We start from the raw sequence: 24376 nt of genomic DNA on the forward strand, positions 1-24376 counted from the left end.
ATGAAAAGTTCCTAATCTCATTGATTTCACTCCATTTCATTAATTTGAAGCTGCAAGATTATAAGCTATTCTTCTACCCGAATGCTAGACATTGTTTTTCCACACTAGTTTTCAGAATTTGAAAAACTGCAATATATTTACAATGCTTTCAGTGAAAACAGACTTACTCATTTTCTGACAAGTGTAAAGTAACAGCACCAATAATAAAAAGCTATGTTTTACTGTAAAATATTTAGTATTACAGCACTGTTTAGGAGATTTTCCTCATTCTATTTCATGCTTGTCTACGCCAAACACACGCTTCATTTGTAAGGTTTATGCTGAACTATTCTTATCAATTTATATAAAGCAAGTATGTTTTTAATTTTAAAGTTTCTTATTCCGACCTTTTCATAACAGCCCGTTACAACACACAAATGGAGCAAATCTTGTAATAATGTAGTAAATAAAAACTTACAGAAGTATTTACTATGCCATAAAGAACCAATGGACTACTGATTATTGCCTAGCCTGTCTTACAAGGTTATTGTGGGAAAAAAGTCACATGGAAGACCTTGTATGTTCATCTCCTTGCACTCTTCCGTTTTGTAAGGTTATTGAGCAAACTGATCAGACCCAAGTTTCAGTTTAACAGCCCTCCACATACTTAAAAAGTTTTCCAATAAATACCTCAATTCCTTTCTGTCTGCCTTTATCAACTAAAAAGCAAAATGTTATGCTGTAAAAGTTCAGAACAGAAATGAAGGAAAAGTTTTCAGCTTAATTCCAAAAATAATACTTACTTTTCAAACTGACTTGCCCATTTCAGGAACAAAAGCTCTAAGCATAAGTGTGACTGCAATGGATGAAGCAGTCATCACAAGAGCTGCTTATTGTCAAGACTTGACTGCAAGCATTAACAGAAGAGCATAAAATGCAGATGAGGTGCCCCCAAAATAACCTGATGATTTAACTAATGAAAGAAGAAAACATACCTTCTTTCTGACTGCTTAGACCTCACTCAGCCTCCATTTGTGCCTTTCCCCTCTCATCATACATATGCTAAACATACATACATGCTAATGATGATTAGCATACATCATCACAGTATGTATGCTAATCATACATAATATCACCCCATTTCACCAGCAGGAGCTCATATTCCTTCTGTGAGGCTCTGACGGTTGTCTGGTAGATGGCACAGTGCCTTGTTTCCCTTCCAATAGGACATAACTCACGTCAGGTAGAAGTCCTTACTATTAAACACACAACATTGCTACCTGTTCAGGAAGATGAAGAATTCTATGTTCTTCAGAGCCAAATGACGAGAGTGATTTATAGGCTGAAATGGCCACAAGAGCATCCTAGAAAATTAACAGGAAGAAAAAGAAAATCACAAGTACAGTATATGGTATTGGTACCTACTAGAAACATTCAAAGACCCTACCCACTAACCACTGAATGCTGAAAAAGACTTTAAAATAACAGTGTTTTCCTGAGGTTCATTCTCAATTGCTTACTTTATACATACAATGCAAACTAGCAAGACCAACTATCTAGGCTTGATAGCAAAGATTATGATTGCTACACTCCATTACTGCTGTTAGGGTAGTTTATGTAGAAATATCTAATCTATATTTAAACTAAAATACTTTGCTTCCACCAGCCTCATGGGGATGATGATCCAGCATTCCCACTGCGTTACAATACCCCACCAAAGAACTGAGTTAGTTGTTCTAGCTGCACCTTTGCCAAAAGTGCTTCACCCTGTCAAGGTTGAAGCCTATCAGAGGAGTCAAACTAGTTTGTGTTACAATTCTCCTTGGAAGTGGCAGAGGTTAGGACCATCAATTACCACCTTTCATGCACATTACATTGCTTCAAAATCAGTGTTAAATGGTCAGTGGCAAGAAGAAAACCCCATTAGAAAATGAGATTGCTGACACTGATAACCTTGTCTTGACAGAAAAGTATAAAACTTTATATCCAGTTGCTGACACCAGAGAGAAACATTTTCAGTTGTATCACCTACCCTGTTTTGTGTGTTGTTCCAAAGGAAGCTGATAACTTGAGCTTTGAACTTCTGTAAAAGCAAACAAAATAGGCATTCAGATTTTCTTTAACCAAATAAGCAGTTGAAACAGAGGCAGTTACCTGAAACAAACTCCTGCCACATTAACATGCACTGAGCTAGTTAAGTGGAACAGGTTTGAACTGTAGCTGCATTCACATGTCCTCACATTCTGGGAGAAAGGAACCTCCGATCAACCTTGCACTGGAATTTCTCACCTGTCTCCCAGGATTCACTAATGCAAGGTAAAACTGTGAAACTGTATGGAAATATGCACTATGATTAACCTGAATTAGGCAGTGGGAGCTACTTAGTTATTAAAAACAAACAGGCACATTTAAAACTCATATACAAAGATACACTAAGAGACTCACCTTAGTCCTTGAGTACATACCTCATGTTCATCCGTATTCACTGCTAATGAGGGAACCAGGGCAAACAATTCATTCAGAGCTTTTAAAATGAGGGGTCTGGTATCGCAACTCAGCTTTGCTGACAAAGCATTCCATGTAGAACGGATGCAAACAACCTGGAGGGGAAAGGCAAAGTCACCGTTACTAACTGCAATTCCAACCTGACTTAAACAACATTTCTTTCCGGTATTTGCCTTCTTTCTTCCTATTTGGGAACAGAAGTTAATATAGGGTTCATAAAAAAAAAAAGCAAGCATGTTAAAACAACTTATGTTAAAAGTCTCACAGTATATTAACTGACATCATGCAATAATACTGCACAACACTTCACCAGATAAAGCAGCTGCCAGTAAGAATAAATAGGACACTGTTAGCAATACATATAAAGCTGTAGATGTATCTTCATATAACACTACTGCTTACTTCACTTGTTCAAAGTAGCTTAAAAGCATGCTGTCTCTGGGAGCTCAAGGGGATGAAAGCAATGGAAGCTATGTTCCCTGGAAGCCCCCCATAAAACAAAATGCCCTTAATCTTTAAACACAACCAAATCCAACTACATTTGTGGAACAAAAGAAGAATGAAAAACTGCAGGAATCCAGAAATCACTGGGAAAATGTCAAATTAAAATAAGCACTACTACCACAGCTTCATTAGCCCTATACTAAGCAGGTCAGTTCTTAAAATTTACAGCAAGAGAAATCACTTCAATGAACCAGTAACATTAAAAAATTCTATCAGGAAACCACAGATGATAGTAACATCATGCTTCCAATTGTTAACTTACTAAAACTGTAAAACTGGTTTGAAAATCATGGAATTTTGTATTCTGTAATATGAATTCAAAGCCTCATCATTTGCTTTCCAAGTCCTTTGCACATAGTAACTTGAGCCTTTTAAATCTGCCTTTGCAGTTATACTAGAAACCAGAAAGTTACTGTGCATTAAATAGAAACTGAAATCACTTCAGACACACTTCTGCAATCCCAACTAGATTCCCAAAGAAAGAAGAAAAAGACGGGGGGTGGCAACAACAACATAATATTGGCAATGGCAGGTAAAACCAGAAGTATCTGCAGGCTTCCACCCTACAAAGAATCCAGTATAAACTGGAAAAATCATGCTTTTTCTATTGGTTGGGTTGGGTTTTTTTTCAACTCGGAAGGTCAATATGTGGTTATGGAACATGCATACCCTGAAAAGCAAAGTATCTTGTCATTACAGACTATAAAATGTAACACTCCGAGTATCTTACAGGGTTTGGTTCCATGGCTGGAATTTTTTCACAGATAAGAAATCACTGGGGGCAGGGGGAAACAAAACACCCAAAAAGCTGAAATCCTCAAACAAAAAGGTAGCATTCCGCATAGAAAAAAAGTCTACCCTGCTCTTTAATACCTATAGAGGAAAGCCGAACAATTAAGTTTCAAAATTTAATAGTACTAGATACATGTACCCCAGTGGTTAGGCGACAAGACGACTTATCAGGAGCGAATTCTCCTGATCTATATGCAGATACAACATACACTGGGAAGCATTATAGCATGGTAAAAAGCATTAGCTAGCCAGCTCAATGGCAAAAACTGTATGTGATTTTGTCAGCTGTAAGAAAAAAATCGGGGGGGGGGGGGGGGGGGGAAGGGCAGCAAAGGGGGGAGTTCTACCACTTGTTTCTCACAGTTGAATGGTTTCATTAGCACCAAACAACAAACCTTTTCCTCACTCTCACTCAAGTGTTTCATAATCCACAGCAAATCTCCTGGTTTTTTGCCCTAGCCAACTATGACTTCCAGGGCTCTCAGACATCACACTGAATAAAGACAGGAACCAAGTGTCTGATAACACATATTTACAGCGACTTCTGTATTACAGTGTTTTTTCACAGAATACATGAAAATACTGGCCCTATTTTATCAAGTCAGCTAGTTCACTCTCATGGCAAGCTGCCCGAAAGAATGTTCTGGAGACACGCTTCACTTGTAAGGGTGTCTAGCTATGCATTCAGTCTCCGTGATCTCATTGTTGTCAACATGAAATGATTCTCTTCTCCTAGTGATGCTAGGTTAGCCGCATAGCTGTAACTTTGTATGAATGACTGTGCCCTTGAAGGAGAACTATAAACCTCATAAAGGGAACATCCTACCCCAGGAGGTGCCAACAACCAGTTAACTGCAATGAAGACAAGAAGTCAGCAGAAGGCGGCTCTAACTAGGGCTGTAAAGGCAGCAGGGGCAGGTCATGACCACTGACTCAATTCAGCACTAAAAGACCACCCCCCTGCCTCCCTCAGACATGCATAGTAAATTAAAAATACACTAATTTTAAATCAATGCGAGACAATTACAGACAATCAGGAAGCTACCGTGCACAACTAATTACCAATAGTATCTTTTAGGTACAGTTTGGAAAATACATATGTATAACTAGACTGTATAAATATTATTCTTGTTCTTCTGAGTTTTGGGCTTGCTTTGTGGAACATCACCTAGCCCCCAGCTTTGCGCAAACCTGTAATAAAAGAAATACCTCGACTCTGTGTGCTGACTGGCTCTTGCATATTGGGTGAACGATCCACTTTTAGGACAACACTCAGACTTCAATTCAAAAAGGCATTCCACCTTTAGCCTAGCTTTAAATACATGAACAGTCCCAGTCAATACCAGATCACTTTTTGTGCTTAAGTTCATGATTATTCTTAAGCACTTTACCAAACTATCATTAATTCAAAGTCCTGAGTTTCTGAAATTAAGCAACTTATCATCAAGGCACTGAAGACAGTGAGCCTGGAAACTCAGTGTCACACTAATTAGTACAAAATTTCACAGTACATAGAGAAAAGAGTAATCCTGCGGGTCATATGAAAGCATAAGAAGCAAACCCTGGAGTGTGATTTTGTTGAAGGTTTGGAAGAAAGCAAAGGCTTTGATTTCTCCTATCTGAAAAAAGGAATACTCACAGGAAACTTGTACAGATTAATTGTTAGAAAAGCATTTTGATTTCTTCAGACAGAAGGTCCTCCCTGAAGTAAAAGGATTAGTGCTGTGCAAGTACCACAATTGAAACAAGAACTTTGGGGTTTTTTTCCTGCTGTTGCAAATGTCAGCGCAGCACAGCATGAATATAAGTACAGAGGGATTTTTTTAAAACTGCAAGCAATGACATCCAAAGGAAAATAATGGCACTGTTACACTTGACCCAGAAGTTCCTGATGCTCAGCTTCATTTCCAAGAATGCACGATTCAAGCTTCGTACCACAACATAAACTGTTTCATTTACAGCACTCACTCAGAAACAAGTCTCCTCACAAATGTGATTACTTCCACTTAGGAATGCTGAAAAAGTCCTTTCTGCCTACTGCTTATGTTCACCACAGTATTCACCACAGTATTTCATGAAGACTAACAGCAGCACATAGGAAGATTTCAAGCTGAGCTGTGGCCCACTCTCTTAAATTCTTCTTGAAGTCTGAAAAGTGATTTGAATAATTTTATACACACTGGAAATTCTTTGGATTGTTCCTCACACCAATCCAGAAGCTTTTAGAAATCTATGAGGACTTACACAGTCAAAGCAAATGGCCTTTCTCACATTCCAACCTGATGAAAAGTGTTCAAGAAGTAAGCATCATGCTGGTCCTTTTGGAAAGGGAAAGGAATCCAAAGCAGCACTGGTCTTCAACTTCAAACACATTCACAGCTAATTCCTCTACTCCCATTATGCTCACCTCATTCCTCCTTCAGTAGGAAAGGAACAATTTACACTGCAAAATCAGTGCAAACTACCAGTTTAAGTCATCTATCCATTTGACAGTCAAATAAGCACCTTCACATTGCTCCATGTACTTAGGTAAGTTTGTATTAAAACCACTGTTATTCCACTATTTGCTTATTAATTCTTTGCCATAAGACCAAAAGTAATTGATTGATGATGTACAAGATCTGTTCATCATGCAAGTCATCTCTTTTGTATGCTTGTGTGTTTGTATTCAGTTTCTAGAGCTCAGATTGAATCCTAAAACCTCCAGTGAAAAGATCAGCTTTTGTTCTTCAGGTAGGGCAATGTGATTTCAAAAGCTGATTTCACCTGCTGCTACAGTGATTCTTTGCTAAGTAAAACAGGTATACTGCATGTGTCTGCTCCACATCCACCTCTTCTGGTGTAAAGTTTATCAATCTCTTTTTTTTAACCATTCATCTGTGCTCTTTATTAGGTATATCAAAATAACATCAACACTTACTTCTAGGACTACTGCACCTTTGACATGAGAAAGGAGATGTTTATGTATCAATGAGCCTGTGTTTCAGACTGTCCACATGCTCAGGAAGACATCACAGTATCAGGTCATGTTCAGAAGACTGGGGGTTAGGTGTTAGAATGTTTCTAAGGGTTAGAAATGCTGCTGCTGCCATCAGTGATGTCTTCTGTATTTATCCTACCTTCTATAAAGCTGAAAGACTACTAGACTATAACTGCTATCTAGCTATTTTAACCAACTTTGTATAGTGAAGAATATAATGACTACACATTTACACTATTACTCTGTCTACAGCAGATCAGTGAGATATACTTGGTCTCTCTTAGCCATTCATGGATAAAAATAAGGCTCACCTGGCTTATTTTCATCTTTCAAGACTTGCATGACAGCTCAATGAGCAGTCAGTACATCACTTTGCATTTCTAGACACTGAAAAATGTCTGTAAGATCCCCAGCCAATGATACAGTTCTAGCTGCATAATTATACAAAAGTCATAAAAAGAAGCAGTTGAGTTCCACAGGAAGCTTGACTAGACAGTCTTATTGGCACTAAAACTTTTCTCATTTTTCCTTATGAGATTTTTCCAGTTGCCCATGCTCACTCTGTAAGGAGTCATTTAAGTGAAAACCTCGCATTGCTCCCTGCAGAGAATTTCACTTTTCAGATTTTGACACCATACCTAAAATAATTCCATCTGGAATGTATCTGTTGCTACTATCTTTCAGATTTCAAGCTCCACTGCAACAAACCTGGTGCAAAACAGGAAGAGACACAAACCAAAAAAATCCCTAAACCCAACAAACAACGCCCCTGCCCTGAAACCACAACAACAAACCAAAGAGAAATACCAAACCCATAACAACGCAGGTTTAGAACCAAAGCCTACATAAAAAAGCACAGCTATGGCAGAGCAAGGCATGAGTATAGATATTCAGCCTTTTAAGAGGGAAAACATACTAGAACTGCAAATCAAAACTTCTAAATAATCTGAGCAAATGCCACAAGAATTTTTCCAGGTTGCGGTGGTGCACTTCTCCCCTCCTCCGGGCTGTTCTGGGGCCTCGGGAGCTGCCGGCGAGGCCTCAGTGCTGTGAGAAATGAGCTGAGCGGTCAAGCACCCCCTGACTGTACCAATAACTCTCACTCAGCTAAGGCAGAGCACAGCACTGTCCATACTGGAACTCCTGTTGACTGGTGAAAGCAGGGAAGAAGAATGGAAACGAACAGTTACTCCCTGGCAACCCCACAATATTCCTTACGGACCATAGCCCGAGTGGTAACCAAGTGGAACGATGCATTGTTTTCGGAATTTTGAAGAAATGGCTAACTTGCACTGCAGTTGAATGGAATTTTGCTGATGACTAAAGCCAATCTTATGGCCTTATATAAAGTGACCCCAAAGTGAGACCCTTCTGAGCAATCCAGGACCCCAGCGGGCTGTCACCAGCATCTCACTCCGCACCACTCAGAGCTCACAAACCACTAAGGCTGTGATACTAGGGGGACCGCTGTGGAAAGTCAATGATGGGGCCTGGGCTGATACCTCTGCTCCTTTGAGGCTCAACCCTTCACCCAGAGAGGAACACAAAGGCATAAGATGTATTTCACTGAAACTTGAGGGGAAAATTTTAGTAGATACACCTTTGCTATAATATATATTGCAAGCTTGAAGTAGTTAGGTTAATTATGTAATGTTGTGATATAAAACAAATTTTACGGATTTGCTGCTAAAATCTTACAGATAATCTTGAACTGTGAACAAACTTTCTCTCTTCTCTCTTTCTGTCCCCCCTTTAGATCTAATCTGTTGTTCAAGTTTGAGACTAGGAATAGATCCAGCTGCACTAAACTCTGTGAGTTTAGAAAGCAAGGGAGTCTGCTCTGAACCTCATGACTCAGCAGAAGAGTCTCCCCTACTCTTTACCCCACTTCCTCTACCTTTCCCTTTAGAAAGAAACCATTGATGAAGTCTGAGACTAAGACTGGATCCAGCCACAGCTAAACTCTGTGAGATTTTAGAAAGCAAGGGGGGGGTCTACCCTAAAACTTGTGACTCAACAAAAGGATCTCCTTTACCTTTTTATACCTTTGATCATTATAAACTTTTCAACACTATTCTGACTCAATTTCAGCTTGATTTATCTCAATGCAATCAAGTAATAGAGTGAACCTTGCCATAGAATCTTTTGCAGTTGCATTTCCACAAATTCATATTAAACCTACTTCACTTAAACTCTTTGGTGGTAATTCTTTAAGGAACCTGACCTAGCCACTCCTTCCATGACACAGGTCTACGAAATTCAAGCAAAGCAAACAGAAGACTCAATGAAACAGAAATACAATCCATCTATGTAATGAAATCAAATGAAGGGATGCTTATGAACATACTCCACAAAGACATTAAGAAAGATAGTTTTAGTGTTATGCACTGAGAAAAACAGCATGGTTGGTATCACTGAATTCAGGTAGTTACTGAATTAAGCAGTCACTTCAGTGAGTTGCAAAACACATTTTAGAGTGAAATCTAAAAAACTGCAGATGCCTTTTGAGTTGAATCCATTTCAACAGAACAGAAAACCCATGAGTACATTTGTATTGTAATGACCACTGATGCCTAGAAACACCTGATATGCTAACAATTCAAGTGAAAATGGTGCCTCTCTTCCCCATCTTTCAAAATACAGTTTCTAAGAATAAGAAAATACCTCTTCCAGTATTGAGAAAGGCAGACACATCTATTAGTCCTGTAAGTTCTTACTAAACTAAATTATCTACAAATTTTAACTTTGTAATGAGCTAGTTGTCTGGAAACAGAAAATACACCTTGTATTAATATGAAAAGAAACAAAGTTGTGCATTCATGTGGTCTCATTTGATACTGTCATTTAGCAAGACTACAAAATTATTACCTAGCCAAGAATGTTTCATTTCATTCTTTCCTATAGTATCACACACATTCTCCAATTTCAGCTATCAGGTGAAAAAAAGGCCATAAACTCAGGCATCAATCTAACAGAAGTTTCAGATTTAGCAGGTACCCATACCATGTCTAAGCAACGGCAACTGCACTTTGTCCTAACTGTTTGGAATTAGAAGTATTAGCATTTTCGTTGTTAAATCCCATGGCAGGTGGAGCTAAGTGAAATGTGCATGAGCGACATTTATCAAAGGTCTTCTATCAGCTACGTTGAAACAGCATACTGTTTTTTGACCACATCTATCTGGTATGCGAAAAACACTTATTCTGAAAAACCTGGTGTGTCAACTCACACATAAACAATAGTATTACAATAATCATATGGCATCTTATACAGTATTCCACTGAGGATTGTTTTCCACACAATCATGCACATGTAAGCATCTTAGGCACAAAATGCAGTGTAACTGCTATACAGGACACAGTACTCAGCAGACTGTAAGCAATAAATACTAATTTGGTAGTTTTGTCAACACCAAAATAATTTCACTATAAAATCAATTTTAACAATTTATTTTCTTTACTTTATGCATAACTAACAGCAGAAATTATATAAACATACTACTGATTTGAAATCTATTGATATATGCCTACCTTGAGAAGTGGGAGTCCAGCTTTTCTACTCAGTTTTTCTGCTGGCTAAGAGAAACAGCCCATGTTTCCAAATGAGCTTCCAAATGCTAAACATTTTATTGAAGAGTATAGGCATAATTTACTTGCAGAAAGGCGCATTCTTCAGTACAGCAATATACACATGCCAGTTTACACAACTCTTGACTTCTGTTTTTGTAATCAATGACTTGCCAATCTCTAGCATGCTTAATGTACTGAATTACTACACTGCAACTGCCAACATGCTGTCTCAGACAGGATCCCAGCACACCAAACATAACACACAGTTCCAAAATACATCGTCTAACAAGTTGTATTACTGAACAGATTAATTCCATAGAGAATAAAAAGCTGGATCATACTAAACAAAAATTGTTAAGATGACAGTCATACTTTCTTGTTGGTCTTTCCAACCTTTCACTATCAAATGTTTCCATTTCCTCACTCACCACTGCTCTTGTATTGCTCTGGAAGGCAAAAGGTAAAGAATGCCATTTAATTTGCTTTCCTAGTATTTGTATTTAGGGGGGTTGTTTTTGAATAAAAGGAGATTAAAACAAAACAAAGTGCTTTAGCTGTCAAAAAACTTTGCCAGCAAAGTTTCAGACTTGACCCTTCATCATAACACTGCGCCTACCTGAAGCTCTAAAGCACGGAGAAAAGTACTAAAAAGAATCTTCAGTTTGGATGAGGTCTTGAGGTACTGGGCAGACACTGAGACAAAACCCCAGATGCATGGTATCCATTAGTTGTCATAAATCCAAAGATGTGCAGCTCTCATCTTACCCAGATTATTAACTCAAAGAACTGAAGGTTCAAGTCCTGCAGAACATTGAGATGCTGCCAGGCCTGAGCAGCATAAAGGATTTTAACTGTAAGCCAGACCAAGGATTCTCTTGCATTCTCAGTATGTGGCACTCTGGACCCCTACTGAACCCAGAATCATTCTCATCATGGTCCCATTAAATAGCTGTGCATGAAGCTGAATAACACAATTAAGAATCAGTGGAATTCTTCAAGGTCAGTGAATTCTCTGGCAAGAAAGGCACATATAATTCTGGCAGCTAGTTAAAAAGTTCTGCATGGAGGACCTGCTCACATTTCTAGGATCCATGACCACACTGGGAACACAGTGTTATGAATCCAAACCTCACTTCACATTCAATTCAACACAGTGACAAAAATAAGCACCAGCCTGTATCAAATTCTTTATTCAATGAAACTGCAAAAAAAAAAAATTACTACGATTTGAGTAATAATATTTTCAGTTCAGTGATGTTCAATTAGATAATCACAATTTATAGAGCCACTGAGCAAGGCTCCTTTGGCATTTCTGACAAAATTGAAACTCTCTCACTTGTATGATAGTTCTGATCTTTTGAGAGTACCTTTAATTTGATGGAAATCCAAAAACTTTTCAACACTACCCAGAATGTTTCTGCCTTTGCAAAGAACAGTTGCAACAGAGCTCCCACTCTAAAGCAGATGGTCTTACAACATGCCACTCTGAGAGCTGCCAGTTAAAGCATGAAAACTTCATTCAATAACCCAGCATCCAAGTGTTAGATCTAAAGAGGTCCCAAGCAAATTCTGGTTCTTTGCAATTAGAGGCGGGAACATTTGAAAAACTGCATTGCCGCATCCAGAAATCATAACATACTAGCATTTTGGAAACTGTATTCTTTAAGAATGCAAAAGGGAAAGTTTTCTAAGTATCAAAAAATAACTTTTAAACACTGCAGGTGTATGTTTCATTTCTCACTGGATGCCTTCAAAAGAAAACACACATCCTTCAAGTGATTACACCCTCTTCTGCCACAATATAAGACATGTTTACTTTGTATGCTTCCCAACCAAAAATAACACATTGCCATTGCATACTCAGTTTATAGCACAGGAGCTTGCAGAAAGTCACTTCTTTCTCATTTTAAACACTGCTGGTATTAGAAGAGGAAGAAACATTATTATTACTTTCATTTATTATAAAAGGACAACAGAAACAATATGAGTTCATTCAGGTTATTAAATTCTACTTCAATTTTAAATTGGGACAGAAAGAAATTAATTATAGCCATCCAAGGACAGGTTTGGAAGAAGAGATTTGTCAACAAGGGCATGTGTGGGGGTGTTTTTTTTGTCTTAACTGAAGAAGCAGTGCAGCTTGGAACATACCATAACTTAAAAACTTCTGCTGCATTCTGAGAAAAAAATAAGAATTTACAGAATGTCCCGCCTGCCCAAATTATGCTGACAACTAAGTATTTGGTTTTGAAGTGGATCTCATATGACTTCAGACTGGGTAATAACCCAAATAAACTTGGTGAATCGATCTGAAGAATATTTAATCTCACTAAACATCATGTAGTAGCCAATAAATACAGAAGCTAGAGGATGTTAAAACCATCACTGAGCACAGCTGTGCCCTCTGGCCTGTCATTAATGGACTTCATCATCGGTTGCTGTAACATTAGATTTCCTTTAAAAATACTTTTAAAGAGGTTAAGACTCTACAATTCTCTTGGCTTCTTTCAGAAGGAATTTTCTAGACTGGTAACATAATGGCAGTCCTACAGAAAACATCGTACTAAATGAAATACTGTGAACCAATGGAGCAGGGAGATGGGAACAGCGGGGAAGATAGGAGAGTTGTACTTTACACAGAAATATTTTAAAAGTAAATAAATAAAAATGTTATAAAAGCATTAATAACCTTGACATGATGTCTTTCCGGAGGAAGAGATGATTGTGATAAACATCTTGTAATGAACTGCCTCTGCCAGTCATGAACCCCGAAGGAAAAGCCCTGTGATTCCAGAGTCACTGCTCAGCTGGACAAAGCTGTCCTCCAAAAATGCAACACACTCTTATGAAACTAGCAAGATAAGAGAATTTCATGACACTGATAAGTCAATTACTATCTGCAGAAAAAGAACCAGTGTTAATCAGAAAATGTATGTTCACAGATCTAGACACACGAGTGTCATACTTTGGTGGAAGTTTTAAGTCTGTTTTCACCTTTATGTTCTTTGTTGGGGTTTTTTTGTTCATCCTAGGTTTGTTCAAACGGATATATCATTGTCATCTTGAGACGTTAACAACCATCCAAGTTGTCAGTGCTTCTGGTACAGTACATTGTGGGTTACATTTGTGTTCTCTTGTGTTTTTTAAAATTTATTTTAAAATAGCAAGCTTACTGCTGGAAAAAGCACCGACTGAAAATATATTTGCTAGAAGAAAAAAAACCCACTTTATAATAATAAAATAATAAAATCTTTGTAATAATAGAAATTTTACTGCTGTCAAATACAGAAAAAGCACACTTGCTTCAGATGACTTACTGTCCTAAGAAGGGAAATCATGGGAAAAAATAGGCAACAACAACATTTAAATTGACTTGCTTCCCCCCTAAATCAGAAGTGAAATTCAGAGCAGCACATAATTTTAAGCAGTATCTGCTCTGAGACAAATACCCATTCACACCTCAGCAAGTCTGGCGTACCAAGTCTATCACAGAATCCTTGACTCAGAGAACAACTTAGGTTGGAAGGGATCTCTGGAGGTCACCTAGCCCACCCCACCCCACAAAGGAGGGCCAACTGGATTAGGCTACACAGGGACTATTCCACTTGCTTTTTAAAGGAGAAATGGTAGCTTTAACAACTGTAAAATAAGGTCCAAAAATTGCTTGTTATATTTCTTAGCTCTTTATGGTTGTTTGGGTTCACCCTTTGATATCTGCAGGTGTCACAACCTCTTCCAATGAAAGCAAGGTGCAAGATTCCTCTCCTTTTGGGTGGATCATGGACCACAACACTTGCATAACAACAGCTCTGAAGCCTTTTGGTTGTGGTTACCATAGCTGACTGTTCCCTGTGATCACAGTGCTGCTGTAGCCATCATCTTATAGTCTACGTGTTCTCTATCCTAAAACACCACATGAAATGAGAAAAGGGGGTTTCTTCTTGATTTTTTTGAAGTAAACATATTTATACTGCTCAAAACTTCTGGCAATCTGAAAAAATGACTTGGGTAGAACTGGCATTTTGAAATAACCTAGAAAACACAGCTGGCAATGTGTCTTGTTTAACAGCATTCTAAACAACTCCATCACCTCTTAGCAACCTTAGTATCTCTTCCTAGAGTATGCAAAACAGAAAAAAGCGTATCCCAGTACAACTGCAATTCTTATTAAAACGATCCAGTAGGTTCAGCAGAAATATAAAATAGATTCCTCGGTCTGTCATTGTCCCAAAATGATCCCCAGGTAGCTACTTGTGAATTATGTCTTCCTTTCTATCTTTTTGATAAAACCTTAAAACTGAATCAGTATATCCAGACAGTAAATGTGTCAGTAACTGAGTGAACATGTGGTATTCTTTATTTATTGCAGAGCAGTTCCACATCTTTCATTACGATTGCCTGAAATTCAGAATCTCCTCTGAACCGCAATTAGGATAAAACCTATCGGAATCTTTCTGGAACATCACCGCAAAATCTACCAGACACACCCTCTACTGCAAAGTGTTATTCTTAATAGCCAGCTACAGAAATCAGTGCAACTTGCCAAAAGTAATGCAAAGCAATGGTATGCCCTTTAAGTATTACACACTGTGACGGACCAATAAACCCCTACAATATAAGGGTCACATCAGCAAAGGTGATGTGCCCGTGAAGCTCAGAGAATAATGCAGGGTGGGACTGACCACTGCTGTTGCAAAGAAACTGACTCAACACAAAGACGACCTTTGTTTTAGATACACAGCTATCAACAGTTCAGTGGATCAACCAATGGTATGAATGCTTCTCCCCAGTTCATTAAGAGTGTGAACATGTCTCTCAGTCAGTCAGATCAGCATATGGGGAAGCAAATACATGGCTCAGCCCAACATACAGTATAAAAACTAGACAGCCAACAAGAGAATTTCGAAGTGAGCAAGGGGCTTGAGCTGACTTCAGCCCCCATATTCCTTCCTGGCAACTGGGGACACTTAACAACATGACAGTGAGAGATGGGTAATGGGAATCATTAATTGGTACTGTGACTGAACTGTATATTGCAATTGCTGTATTTTGCTAAATATAACTTACATTTGTATTGCGATTTCAGTACATTTTGTACCACCTGCTGAATCTGAAATCCTGTGTAACAACTATCTTTAAACAAGTAATTTGACATTACATATTGTATCTTCCATGCATGGAATATCTAAAATAACCTGGTCAGAGAGTATTGCACTGTGATAACAAAAAATGACACTGGCTGCCCTGTGACATTTATGGACAAATATGATTTAGGAATAAATAATACTTATTAGTAAATAAGACCATCTTCTTTATTTTGCCCAATACTCCAAATCCAGCTGACTCGACAACACAATGGTGCCGCAGAGGCAGATGCACTACTATTAGTCCTGAGGATTAACAGCCAAATCGCTCCTCAATGCCATTTCCACAGTAAAAAGTTTGGCCATGACCATTTTGTCTACAGAGTATGCCTACATTCAAATGAAAAATGCTTACATTGAAATGTCAGATACAAAAGGGGAATTATTTTTGTGGCCTACATAAGTAGTTTTCCAGTTTCTGCTAACAGATTATAATTACTTAAAGTATAGAATTCCTTAATGTATTTTGTGTCCGCAATGAATCCAACATGAAGTTGAAGACCAAACAAAAAGAAGTAACATGCAAATTAAGAGCCACTGTCAGTGTTTTAGATCACAAAGTTTCGGCAAAACCTAGTAACACTGCAAATCATGCTATGTGCTCTGAAAAAAATAAAATCTTCTTACTACTAGACAAAGCAGTAATTTCTCCACCTAAAATACATTGCTCAATTTAGTGTTGCTGAAGCTATCCAGTGTCTCTCAAGCTATCACTATATACCATTTCTTACAAAAAGTGCAAGAGTACTAGCTATCTTATTAGCAAAACCAGAAGACAAGGTTAAAAATCTGTTCCAGCCTTGCAAAAAAAAGCAAATGAAATGTCAAAATACGTAAAATGGCAAAGCTTTGGGAAGCAAAAACAGGGAGAAGAAGAGAAGAAAACAACATGGTAACACTAGTAAGCCACCTATCGTAATCAAGGGACACAAAACAAAAGTTGCCACTGCAACGAATGCTTCCAAGATGAAAAGAGGCTGGGTACAGAAACAGATGCAGGAGGAGGAACTGTTTGTGACTAGATGACTTTTAAGGGTCCCTTCCAACTCAAACTATTGTACGATACAACATAGTGCATTTGTAACAGGAAAAATTGCCACAATATCTTTGACATTTCCAGCTTCCAAAATACAGAAATCACGCCAGTGATGAAGACGCACTAAAAAGGATTTTGGTAGCTGACTTGAAAGTGCAGCTGGTAACACCATTTTCATTCAGTGAGGGCATAAATCACACAGTTCAGATGGGAAAAAAAAAAAAAGCAGCCGCAGCACTTTTAGCAGCCGTAGCAGGTAATAGGGAAATCAAGTAAAATGGGAAATATCCTGAGGCTGGGTGTTCCCCAGACCAGTTAGACTGAACGCAGGCCAATAAGGTTCCTATGCAACTTATTTTACTCACTAATTCTGTATGTGGAAAAAACCTTACCTATACAGAGATCATCCTTGGGAGCCTGGCAGTGCCCTTCAACAGCAGATCTGCACAGGTAAGGAACTGCACCTACACTATTGGCTAAAGAGTTCAAACTGAAATCATGATGTTAACTATGTACAAGGCCAAGGATATAAAGTAAGGCAAAAAGAGCATGAGAAGTAAATCAGACCTCAGAAAGTGAAACTGGCAGAAACTTGAGCCCAAGAAGAAGATAATGATCCTCTGATAGCATCTCAACACAAACTCGTCATTTTAAGAGTAGTTTTTAAGCATACACTGTTTAAACAACATCTAGCTTTGTAATTCCTCCTGAATGTTAAACTTAAGTCAACATAATTTATTCTCAGACAATTTTTCAGTTCATTATATTACTCTGCTATGCTAGTTTCTTTCAGATCAATACACAAATACATATGGACTGAGTGAATAAACAGCAAGAAACCCACTTCCACAAAAAGCTTGGAAAGGGGTTTTAAATACTATGCCTAGCATTTTCATTCTCGAAAATTCCTTGGTTTGCATAGAGTACTTGATACATGAAATTGATTAGATGCCAGGATAGATGGCCTTATAGGAAGTACACTGGCTTCTGTTGAAATCACTGGGAAAAAAAAACCAAAATATTTGCCCAGAAATAGGAAATGTAGTCCAGCAGGAACTGTGTGTATTTTACATTTTTGACATGCAAGTTACTGTGCACTATTCATTGAAGGCCTTTTGTTATGGCTACTGAAAAAATTAAAAGGGGAAGATGGAGGGAGGGCTAGCTCTTCTTGTGAGTCCTGCAAAAGTGAAGCTAGTACTTTTAATGCTATTCATGTAGTATGCACTTTGGGTAAAGCCATTACATTTACACAAAACAATTAGTGCAGTCAACAAAATGGAAAACTATTCTTCCACAGTATTCAACAACAACAAAAATATCAATGTTGCAGCACACTTTATTATAGTGTTACTTTTACAAAGTAGCCCTTCTGAGACTCCGAGAACTTGAGCTTTGATAAAACCACATGGTTATAAGGTTACATCATCACGTATGTCAACACTATTATGAAAACATAACTTGTTGTACTGGTGCAGAAGTTGACTGAAAATTAGGTGCTTGCTAGAATCAGGTACCTAAGCAGCTGCCCATGGAAAAGCTCAAAGAGATTAAATCCCTTTCCCATGGTTATCTATTGAGACAGTGGCAGAGAGAGAAAGCACCCTCTGACCAACCTCTGTGGTTATGCTGTTTAAGGCTTCTGCACTGCAAACTGCAGTCTAAATACTAAATAAGGGACAGACTACATTACTTAACCCAAATGGTTAGCCAGCTTGCCAAATGACAAGAAAACTCTCTACTAAACCTTCAGCATACCTGGGTGGCAGGTACATTACAGTGGCATGAAACTGGGGAAACAAAGCAAGATGAGGAAGACCTGTAAGAATTAGGACAGGAGAAACTGGTACCTGTCCACAAGGACATTCTTTCCCCTTCCTTCCATCTTGAGTACCTGAAGTTGTCTCAGCCTTCCACTTCTCAACAGTGGTACGGTATTGTCCTCAAATGAGGTTTTCATAGTAGTATGTGACATGTGTCATAGGCTTAGCTCGTGCTTCTTTCCAGCACGCAGTCTAAATACAGTTCAGCCTGGGAAACCACTGCGTAAACACTGAGGCCAGCATTCAAAGAACCTATGTGACCTCAATGACATCAAATGATGGGGGATGATTAATAAAATCAAATGTACTGTTAGAAGTTTGACTTTAAGACAATTGAAACAAATGAGTTGTTAATGGTTAATTCAAGATATGAGTATTTTGTATGTCCCGCTAAGCGCTTTGTTAAGCACTGGTAAATCCTTTGTCTGAAACAGTCACTTCAAAGGGAAGCACCCCCACAAAATAGATGAGCTGACTGGAAGCTCACCATAAGGAATGAGCTCAGCAAGGGAAAACCAAGGGAAAGGTAATTCTGGCACTGACTCATTGGCCATCGACTCAAGATCCCCCAGACCCAAAAAGAAGTTGAGACCGAGCATGTGAACTAATTAACATGAGAAGCAAGAGACTTGTGTTACAAGTAGGAAACTAAGTATTAAGTAATGAAGGAACTATGTAACTTGTAACCAATGTCTTTGTTTGCTGAACTGTATAAATAGTGTAAAGTTCTAACAATTGGGGAGCTAAGCATCTGTGGGTTACCACCTAGCTCCCTACTTTGCACAAACTAGAATGAAAGAATAGAAATACCTCAGTTCCTCAAGTCGATATATGAATTGGCACTGCACACTGGGTAATGAACCTGCCTATGCGACAACATTAAGAGCCAAACTCCATATCAAAAGCAAACACAGTAATTAACCTGAATAAGTTGGTTCTAAGTAGCCATTGTGTGAAGCTTTTCAACTATATTGAATACTAATGTGTATTGGCTGCTAACCATTTACTGTGTTGTCCTTTAAGTGCAGACATAATTTCAAATGTATCATCTGGCAATGGCTGGATTTTGTTGGATTTGCCTCACTGCAGTAAACAGTGCTCTAAAACGTGAAGAACTGGATAGACGTAAAATTGTTGTTTGGCAGAGAATGGGTAACCAAACAGTCCTGCAGGCTATCATTAGTCCACTAACTTAGATGGCCTGCATAGTCCCCAGCTAGTCTATAGTGTGATTCATACCATGTCTGTGCCTGCATCACCACGTCTGGGACGTCACTGTGAAAAGAAAGGGTATCATAGGATCACAGGGCAATTTGGTTTGGAAGAGACCTCAGGATACTTCCAGTCCAAGCTCCTGCTTACAGCAGGGTCAATGTGAGATCAGACCCAGTTGCTCAGAGTTGTATTCAAAAGTAGTGTGAAAACCTCCAGCAATGGAGACAGCACAGCTTCTCTGGGCAGTATGTTCCAATGCTTACTTGTCCTCTTTATCGGTAAGTAATGGATGCATTAGAGTAAAACAGAAGCCTCCCCATTACAAGTGATTTCACTCCCTATCAGGCACACTGTGAGAATGAGACCCAGCAGGGCAGGCCAGTAAGAAGGTTATCAAAAAAGAGACGAGTTATGTACTTTTCAGCCAGTCAGAATTATGGGCTGAACAGCTGTTCTTCGCAAATCTCAAGGAAAAACGCGTGAAAGGATGTCTTTGAAACAAACTGCACAGTTGACCTAAAATTCCAACCCATGCACTGAAGGGCTGACTTGTTGTAGAAGTTCACAATATCATTTTCCAGGAACAATTAACTGACGTTGGAAGAGAGAAATTAAATTTGTCAGAAAAAAAAATAATTCTGTAACAATCCAATGTACTCTTAAAAATAAAAGGCCATGTAGGTAAATAGTGTATGATCCACAAGCAAAACATGAAACACAGGGACAAACCAATTTAATCTTACCTCAGCCTCACAAAGTGCCTGAAGACCCTGTAACACTATGGCAGCAGGTGCAGCTTGATCAGGTTTTGTGCATTCATTTAATACCTGGGAAATTGCAGCCAACATGTCTGCTCCGTGCTGGTATGGTCTGAATAAAAAAACATGAAGATAACAAGGCAATATTCATGCATACACACAAGTTCTATTATATACACAAAAATGTACTGAGTATTGGTTTTAAGTGACAACTAGAACATACTAAAATGGGCCAGAAAAAAGAAAGATACAAGGAAGAAGATGATAGAGAGCTCTAAAGGCTATGTGATATGGAGAATTAAATCAGCAGACATCAAGTTCCAAATAAAAGATCACCATGTGCTTAAGATATGGAAGTTTTTGTTCAAGGATGTTGTGAGTGCTAAAAGATTACATCATTCAAGAAGTGACCTAAAAGGAAAATCCACCTGGGCTATTAGACACTCCTCTTTGTTTCTTTGTTGCAGCCTTCTATCTCACTACTGTGTATTGCAGAGATTCTGGCAGCAAAAGTCTTCTGGCCCTCTTATTTCAGACACGAATATTTTTCCGAATTTTTTCCTGCTGCAATGTCATTTGTCCCTCCTTCAGTGATTGCATGGGCTGCTTGTTAGTTTTCCAGTCCTTTCACTTCCATTCAATTTTATCAGGTAGTGGTTTAGGAGGTGTCAACCACATATTCAGCAGCTCCTTATACTGTTTCTATACAAAATTGGGGTAAATAGCACCTGGCTAGGTGATTTATATGCATGGAACATTCAGACTTTCTCTATTTACTCTTACTTTCTTCCAAATAATTTCTAAGTGCACAAAGAATGTGATACACCTGAACTCTAACTACACCACTTACCTGCTAAAAAGAATATTACAGCTGCACTGAGATTTATCTCTTACTTTTTACTTCCCTGCCCCCGCCCCCTGCCATGTTCTTGAAAAATGCTGTTTGGCAAAATTAAAGAAGGTTGATGAAGTAAAGCAAAGGATATTTTATTTAAGAATATTTTTTTTTAGTTGATGATGGAAAGATACATGAATGTTCCCAGCTGTTTGTGACTGATCTTCAAGAAAGCGAAAAGTGGAAACCAAAAGATAGGTGACAGAGAAAAGATGCTACTGTGCACATAAAACCAGGAAGTAAGTGATAATGTGTTTAAAAATAATCTTTATGGAAACTGTAAATCACTGTCAAGTACTGATATTCATGGATTGTTAGAGCTGGAAAGAATCAGTATCAATATATCATCCACTTAGACTTGTACAACTGTGTTCTGTGGTCAGTAGTGTATCTGAATAAAGATGAGCAATCTGCATGTGAGAAAATACACTTTTCAGAAAAGCACCCTATCTTTCTTCAAATAGATCAAAAGATAGACATGGGTTGTTTCTTCTAATATTTCATCACTCTCTTTTCATAATTTTTTTGTTTCATAATGTTTTGTTTCAGGATGAAGTAATTTTAATGTTATTTATACATGCTTTCTATTAGTTATAATACAACCCCCAAAACTTACTAGCTCTTGAGATTAGCAATGCCCGAGTCAGTACCTCATACAACTAGAAAAATATTACCCTCAATTAATACAACAGAGAAGGTAAAAATAATTATACAGAATTTCTGGAAATAAATAAATAAATAGTTTTCCCTTACAAAGATGTAAGATGGATAATGCTTGTGCTTACCTCTGCCTACATATGTCTCTTATACAAGCAGCTTTAGCAACCAGCTTTTCCCACTGAACCTCCTTGTCAACAGACAAAGAGGGTGTATCCGACATCATCAAGAACTTCTGCAATTCTGGGTAAATTCGATCCTAGAAAAGATGTAATTTAAAAGCTATCATCACACCTTCAAAAGCTAGTGACAGGATTTTCAATTGCTATCACTTTTACGTGACCTCTAAATACTACTTTTATTGCATTCCATACTCTGTTTTTTGTCATCATTGGAATCTGATGCTGCACTGAGTTCTGGCTTTTGCAGACCAAATCTCTATTGCTACTTCACAAACAAAGCAGCAAATTATTGCCATCTAAAGGTCTTGTTCTTACTGCACATTATGAAAATCAGAAAGCTGTCCTTCAAACAATTCTTTCCCCTTAATTGCAATCTGAGACATGATGAAAAGAAAAGCAGGTTTCATGAAGGACATACTATTGAATTTTTTTACTAAAGCAGAAGCAATACCCACCATTTACTTCATATTCCTGATAATGAGATACCAGTATAAGCAATGTTTCAAAATTAATTTCCTCTCTTCGTTAGTTGTAATGAAGTTTTTCAACTACACTTAGTGACACTACAATAATTTTCTAACCTGTCTTTCCCATAAGGATGTCATCAGCCGCAAAGTAATTGCTCTGAGCTTTGGCGTGCTCCCCAGCATGTATATGGCACGTAGAATCTGAGCTACACAAACCTGAAACAAATTTTTTAACCAAATGTCATTGTTACTTTTTATGGCCAAGAACAAAGACTAACCTACAAATCATTATTTTACAACCATGTACAACAGCAGATAACCGTCCAACTGCAATGTTGGTAAAAAACTGGAAGTAATTTTCTGAAAAACTTTAGTACATAACGAACCCAAGAGCATCTTCGTCAGATATAAAATGATGGCACAGTGCAGATAAAGCATGATGTACATTTCACTCTTTAAAGCAAACGTCATATGCCATCCAAAATATCAGAAAGGTATGCTGAAGCTTACAAATCAGTTACTTTAAGCAAGCTATGCATTGCTCAGTCTAAATAGTTTTTTACAAATAAATGATACAGTTTTTGTTCTACTAAAAATTTTTCATTCTGACCTTGTGTACACCCAGTGTAGGCAATGTATACAATATATCCCTGTAAAGTGCAGGTTCCAAAGGTCTTCCCAATTTAAATATCAGAACTGGGATCAGAGTTGGGACCTAAAATAAAAAAAACAGGAAATAAATTTGGAAGTAGGCTGCCAACCTGGTATCTTACATCAGATAGTAACCTTGTCAGAACATCTTAGAAACTCCTGCCTTTTTTTCATTATTTTTTCTGCTAATAGGAAAGAGAAAGGAAAATTCTAGTCTGCAAACTCGTAAGACTTACAGTTTGTTTCTAAGTTATCATCTTAGCAGTTGGACTTGATGATCTCAAAGGTCTTTTCCAACCTAAATGATTCTAAGATCCTAAGAAAGCACCCTGTTATGCATGTTTAGCTGTAACCACTGCAATAATCTAATTTCCACAACAAATTCATTTTTACTTGATATTCCATTACAGGCACACTGAAAGGAACATGTGATTGAAAATGGTACATTAAAATGCATACCAAATCAATGGAGAAACTATTCCAAATCAGCTCTGTCATTACGGAGGAATTCTGATGATGTTACTATCATATCTCACAAACCTGTTATATAATACAATATAATTTACTGCATTCTTTAATATGTGGTACAAAACTTCCACAGAGCTGCCCCTGAGGTGACCATGAAGGAAAGGAGATTTATTTACCTCCATTCCCATTTTCTTTAGATCAGATTTTCAGTATTTTCATACCAGCAGGTCCTTCAGTTTTTTCTTGTGCACATTCGTATCATTACATTGTAAAATTAAATCTACTCATGAGGGCCTTGCTTTTTTTCCCCACTTGTTTTTATAGGTACTTAAAAGTAATTACACAGCACTGGTTTACATTCTGCCTTTATACAGTAGTAACAATTTTCACTTAGCCACATGGGTTAGTCTTCCATAGCTAAAACTTGTGTTAAAAGACAATGTCATTCCCAAGAACAGAAAAGCTAATTAGAAAACTTGGTAATTAGCAGCAGTAAGCAGACACAATTATTTCTGAATTTTCAGAAAATTATTTTCCTTACATGGTGAACAGGTATAGAGTTCTCCATTTCACTTTTAGTGTCTACCTCTGTAGTGAGTCACCCCTGAAAAAGTTTTCCTCTTTAACCTTAAATTACTGTAACTTCAGAAAACCTTTTCAGTAAGTCCAAGAATGGAGGCTTAAAGCAGAAAAACAAATGTGTACTAAATCCCATACGTACTGGGTTGAGCTAGGAGACTGAGTAACTCTC

At 38.0% G+C, this 24376-nt stretch overlaps 1 protein-coding gene across 3 annotated transcripts in view; it reads right to left on the reverse strand.

Annotated features, from left to right (window-relative positions):
• Positions 1–24376, reverse strand: part of FOCAD (focadhesin) — a 121404-nt gene that overhangs the window by 52721 nt on the left and 44307 nt on the right. For all 3 annotated transcript variants that reach the window (XM_056323863.1, XM_056323862.1, XM_056323861.1), the window contains exons 13-19: positions 23117–23221; positions 22621–22722; positions 21986–22116; positions 20291–20417; positions 2445–2579; positions 2012–2062; positions 1260–1343 (exon numbers count right to left, since the gene is read on the reverse strand). In XM_056323863.1, the coding sequence (XP_056179838.1) occupies positions 1260–1343; positions 2012–2062; positions 2445–2579; positions 20291–20417; positions 21986–22116; positions 22621–22722; positions 23117–23221 (735 nt within the window). The remainder of the gene's footprint in view (positions 1–1259; positions 1344–2011; positions 2063–2444; positions 2580–20290; positions 20418–21985; positions 22117–22620; positions 22723–23116; positions 23222–24376) is intronic.

The sequence above is a fragment of the Falco biarmicus genome, chromosome Z (genome assembly GCF_023638135.1).
Source record: "Falco biarmicus isolate bFalBia1 chromosome Z, bFalBia1.pri, whole genome shotgun sequence".
In the NCBI taxonomy this organism is placed as follows: Eukaryota; Metazoa; Chordata; class Aves; order Falconiformes; family Falconidae; genus Falco; species Falco biarmicus.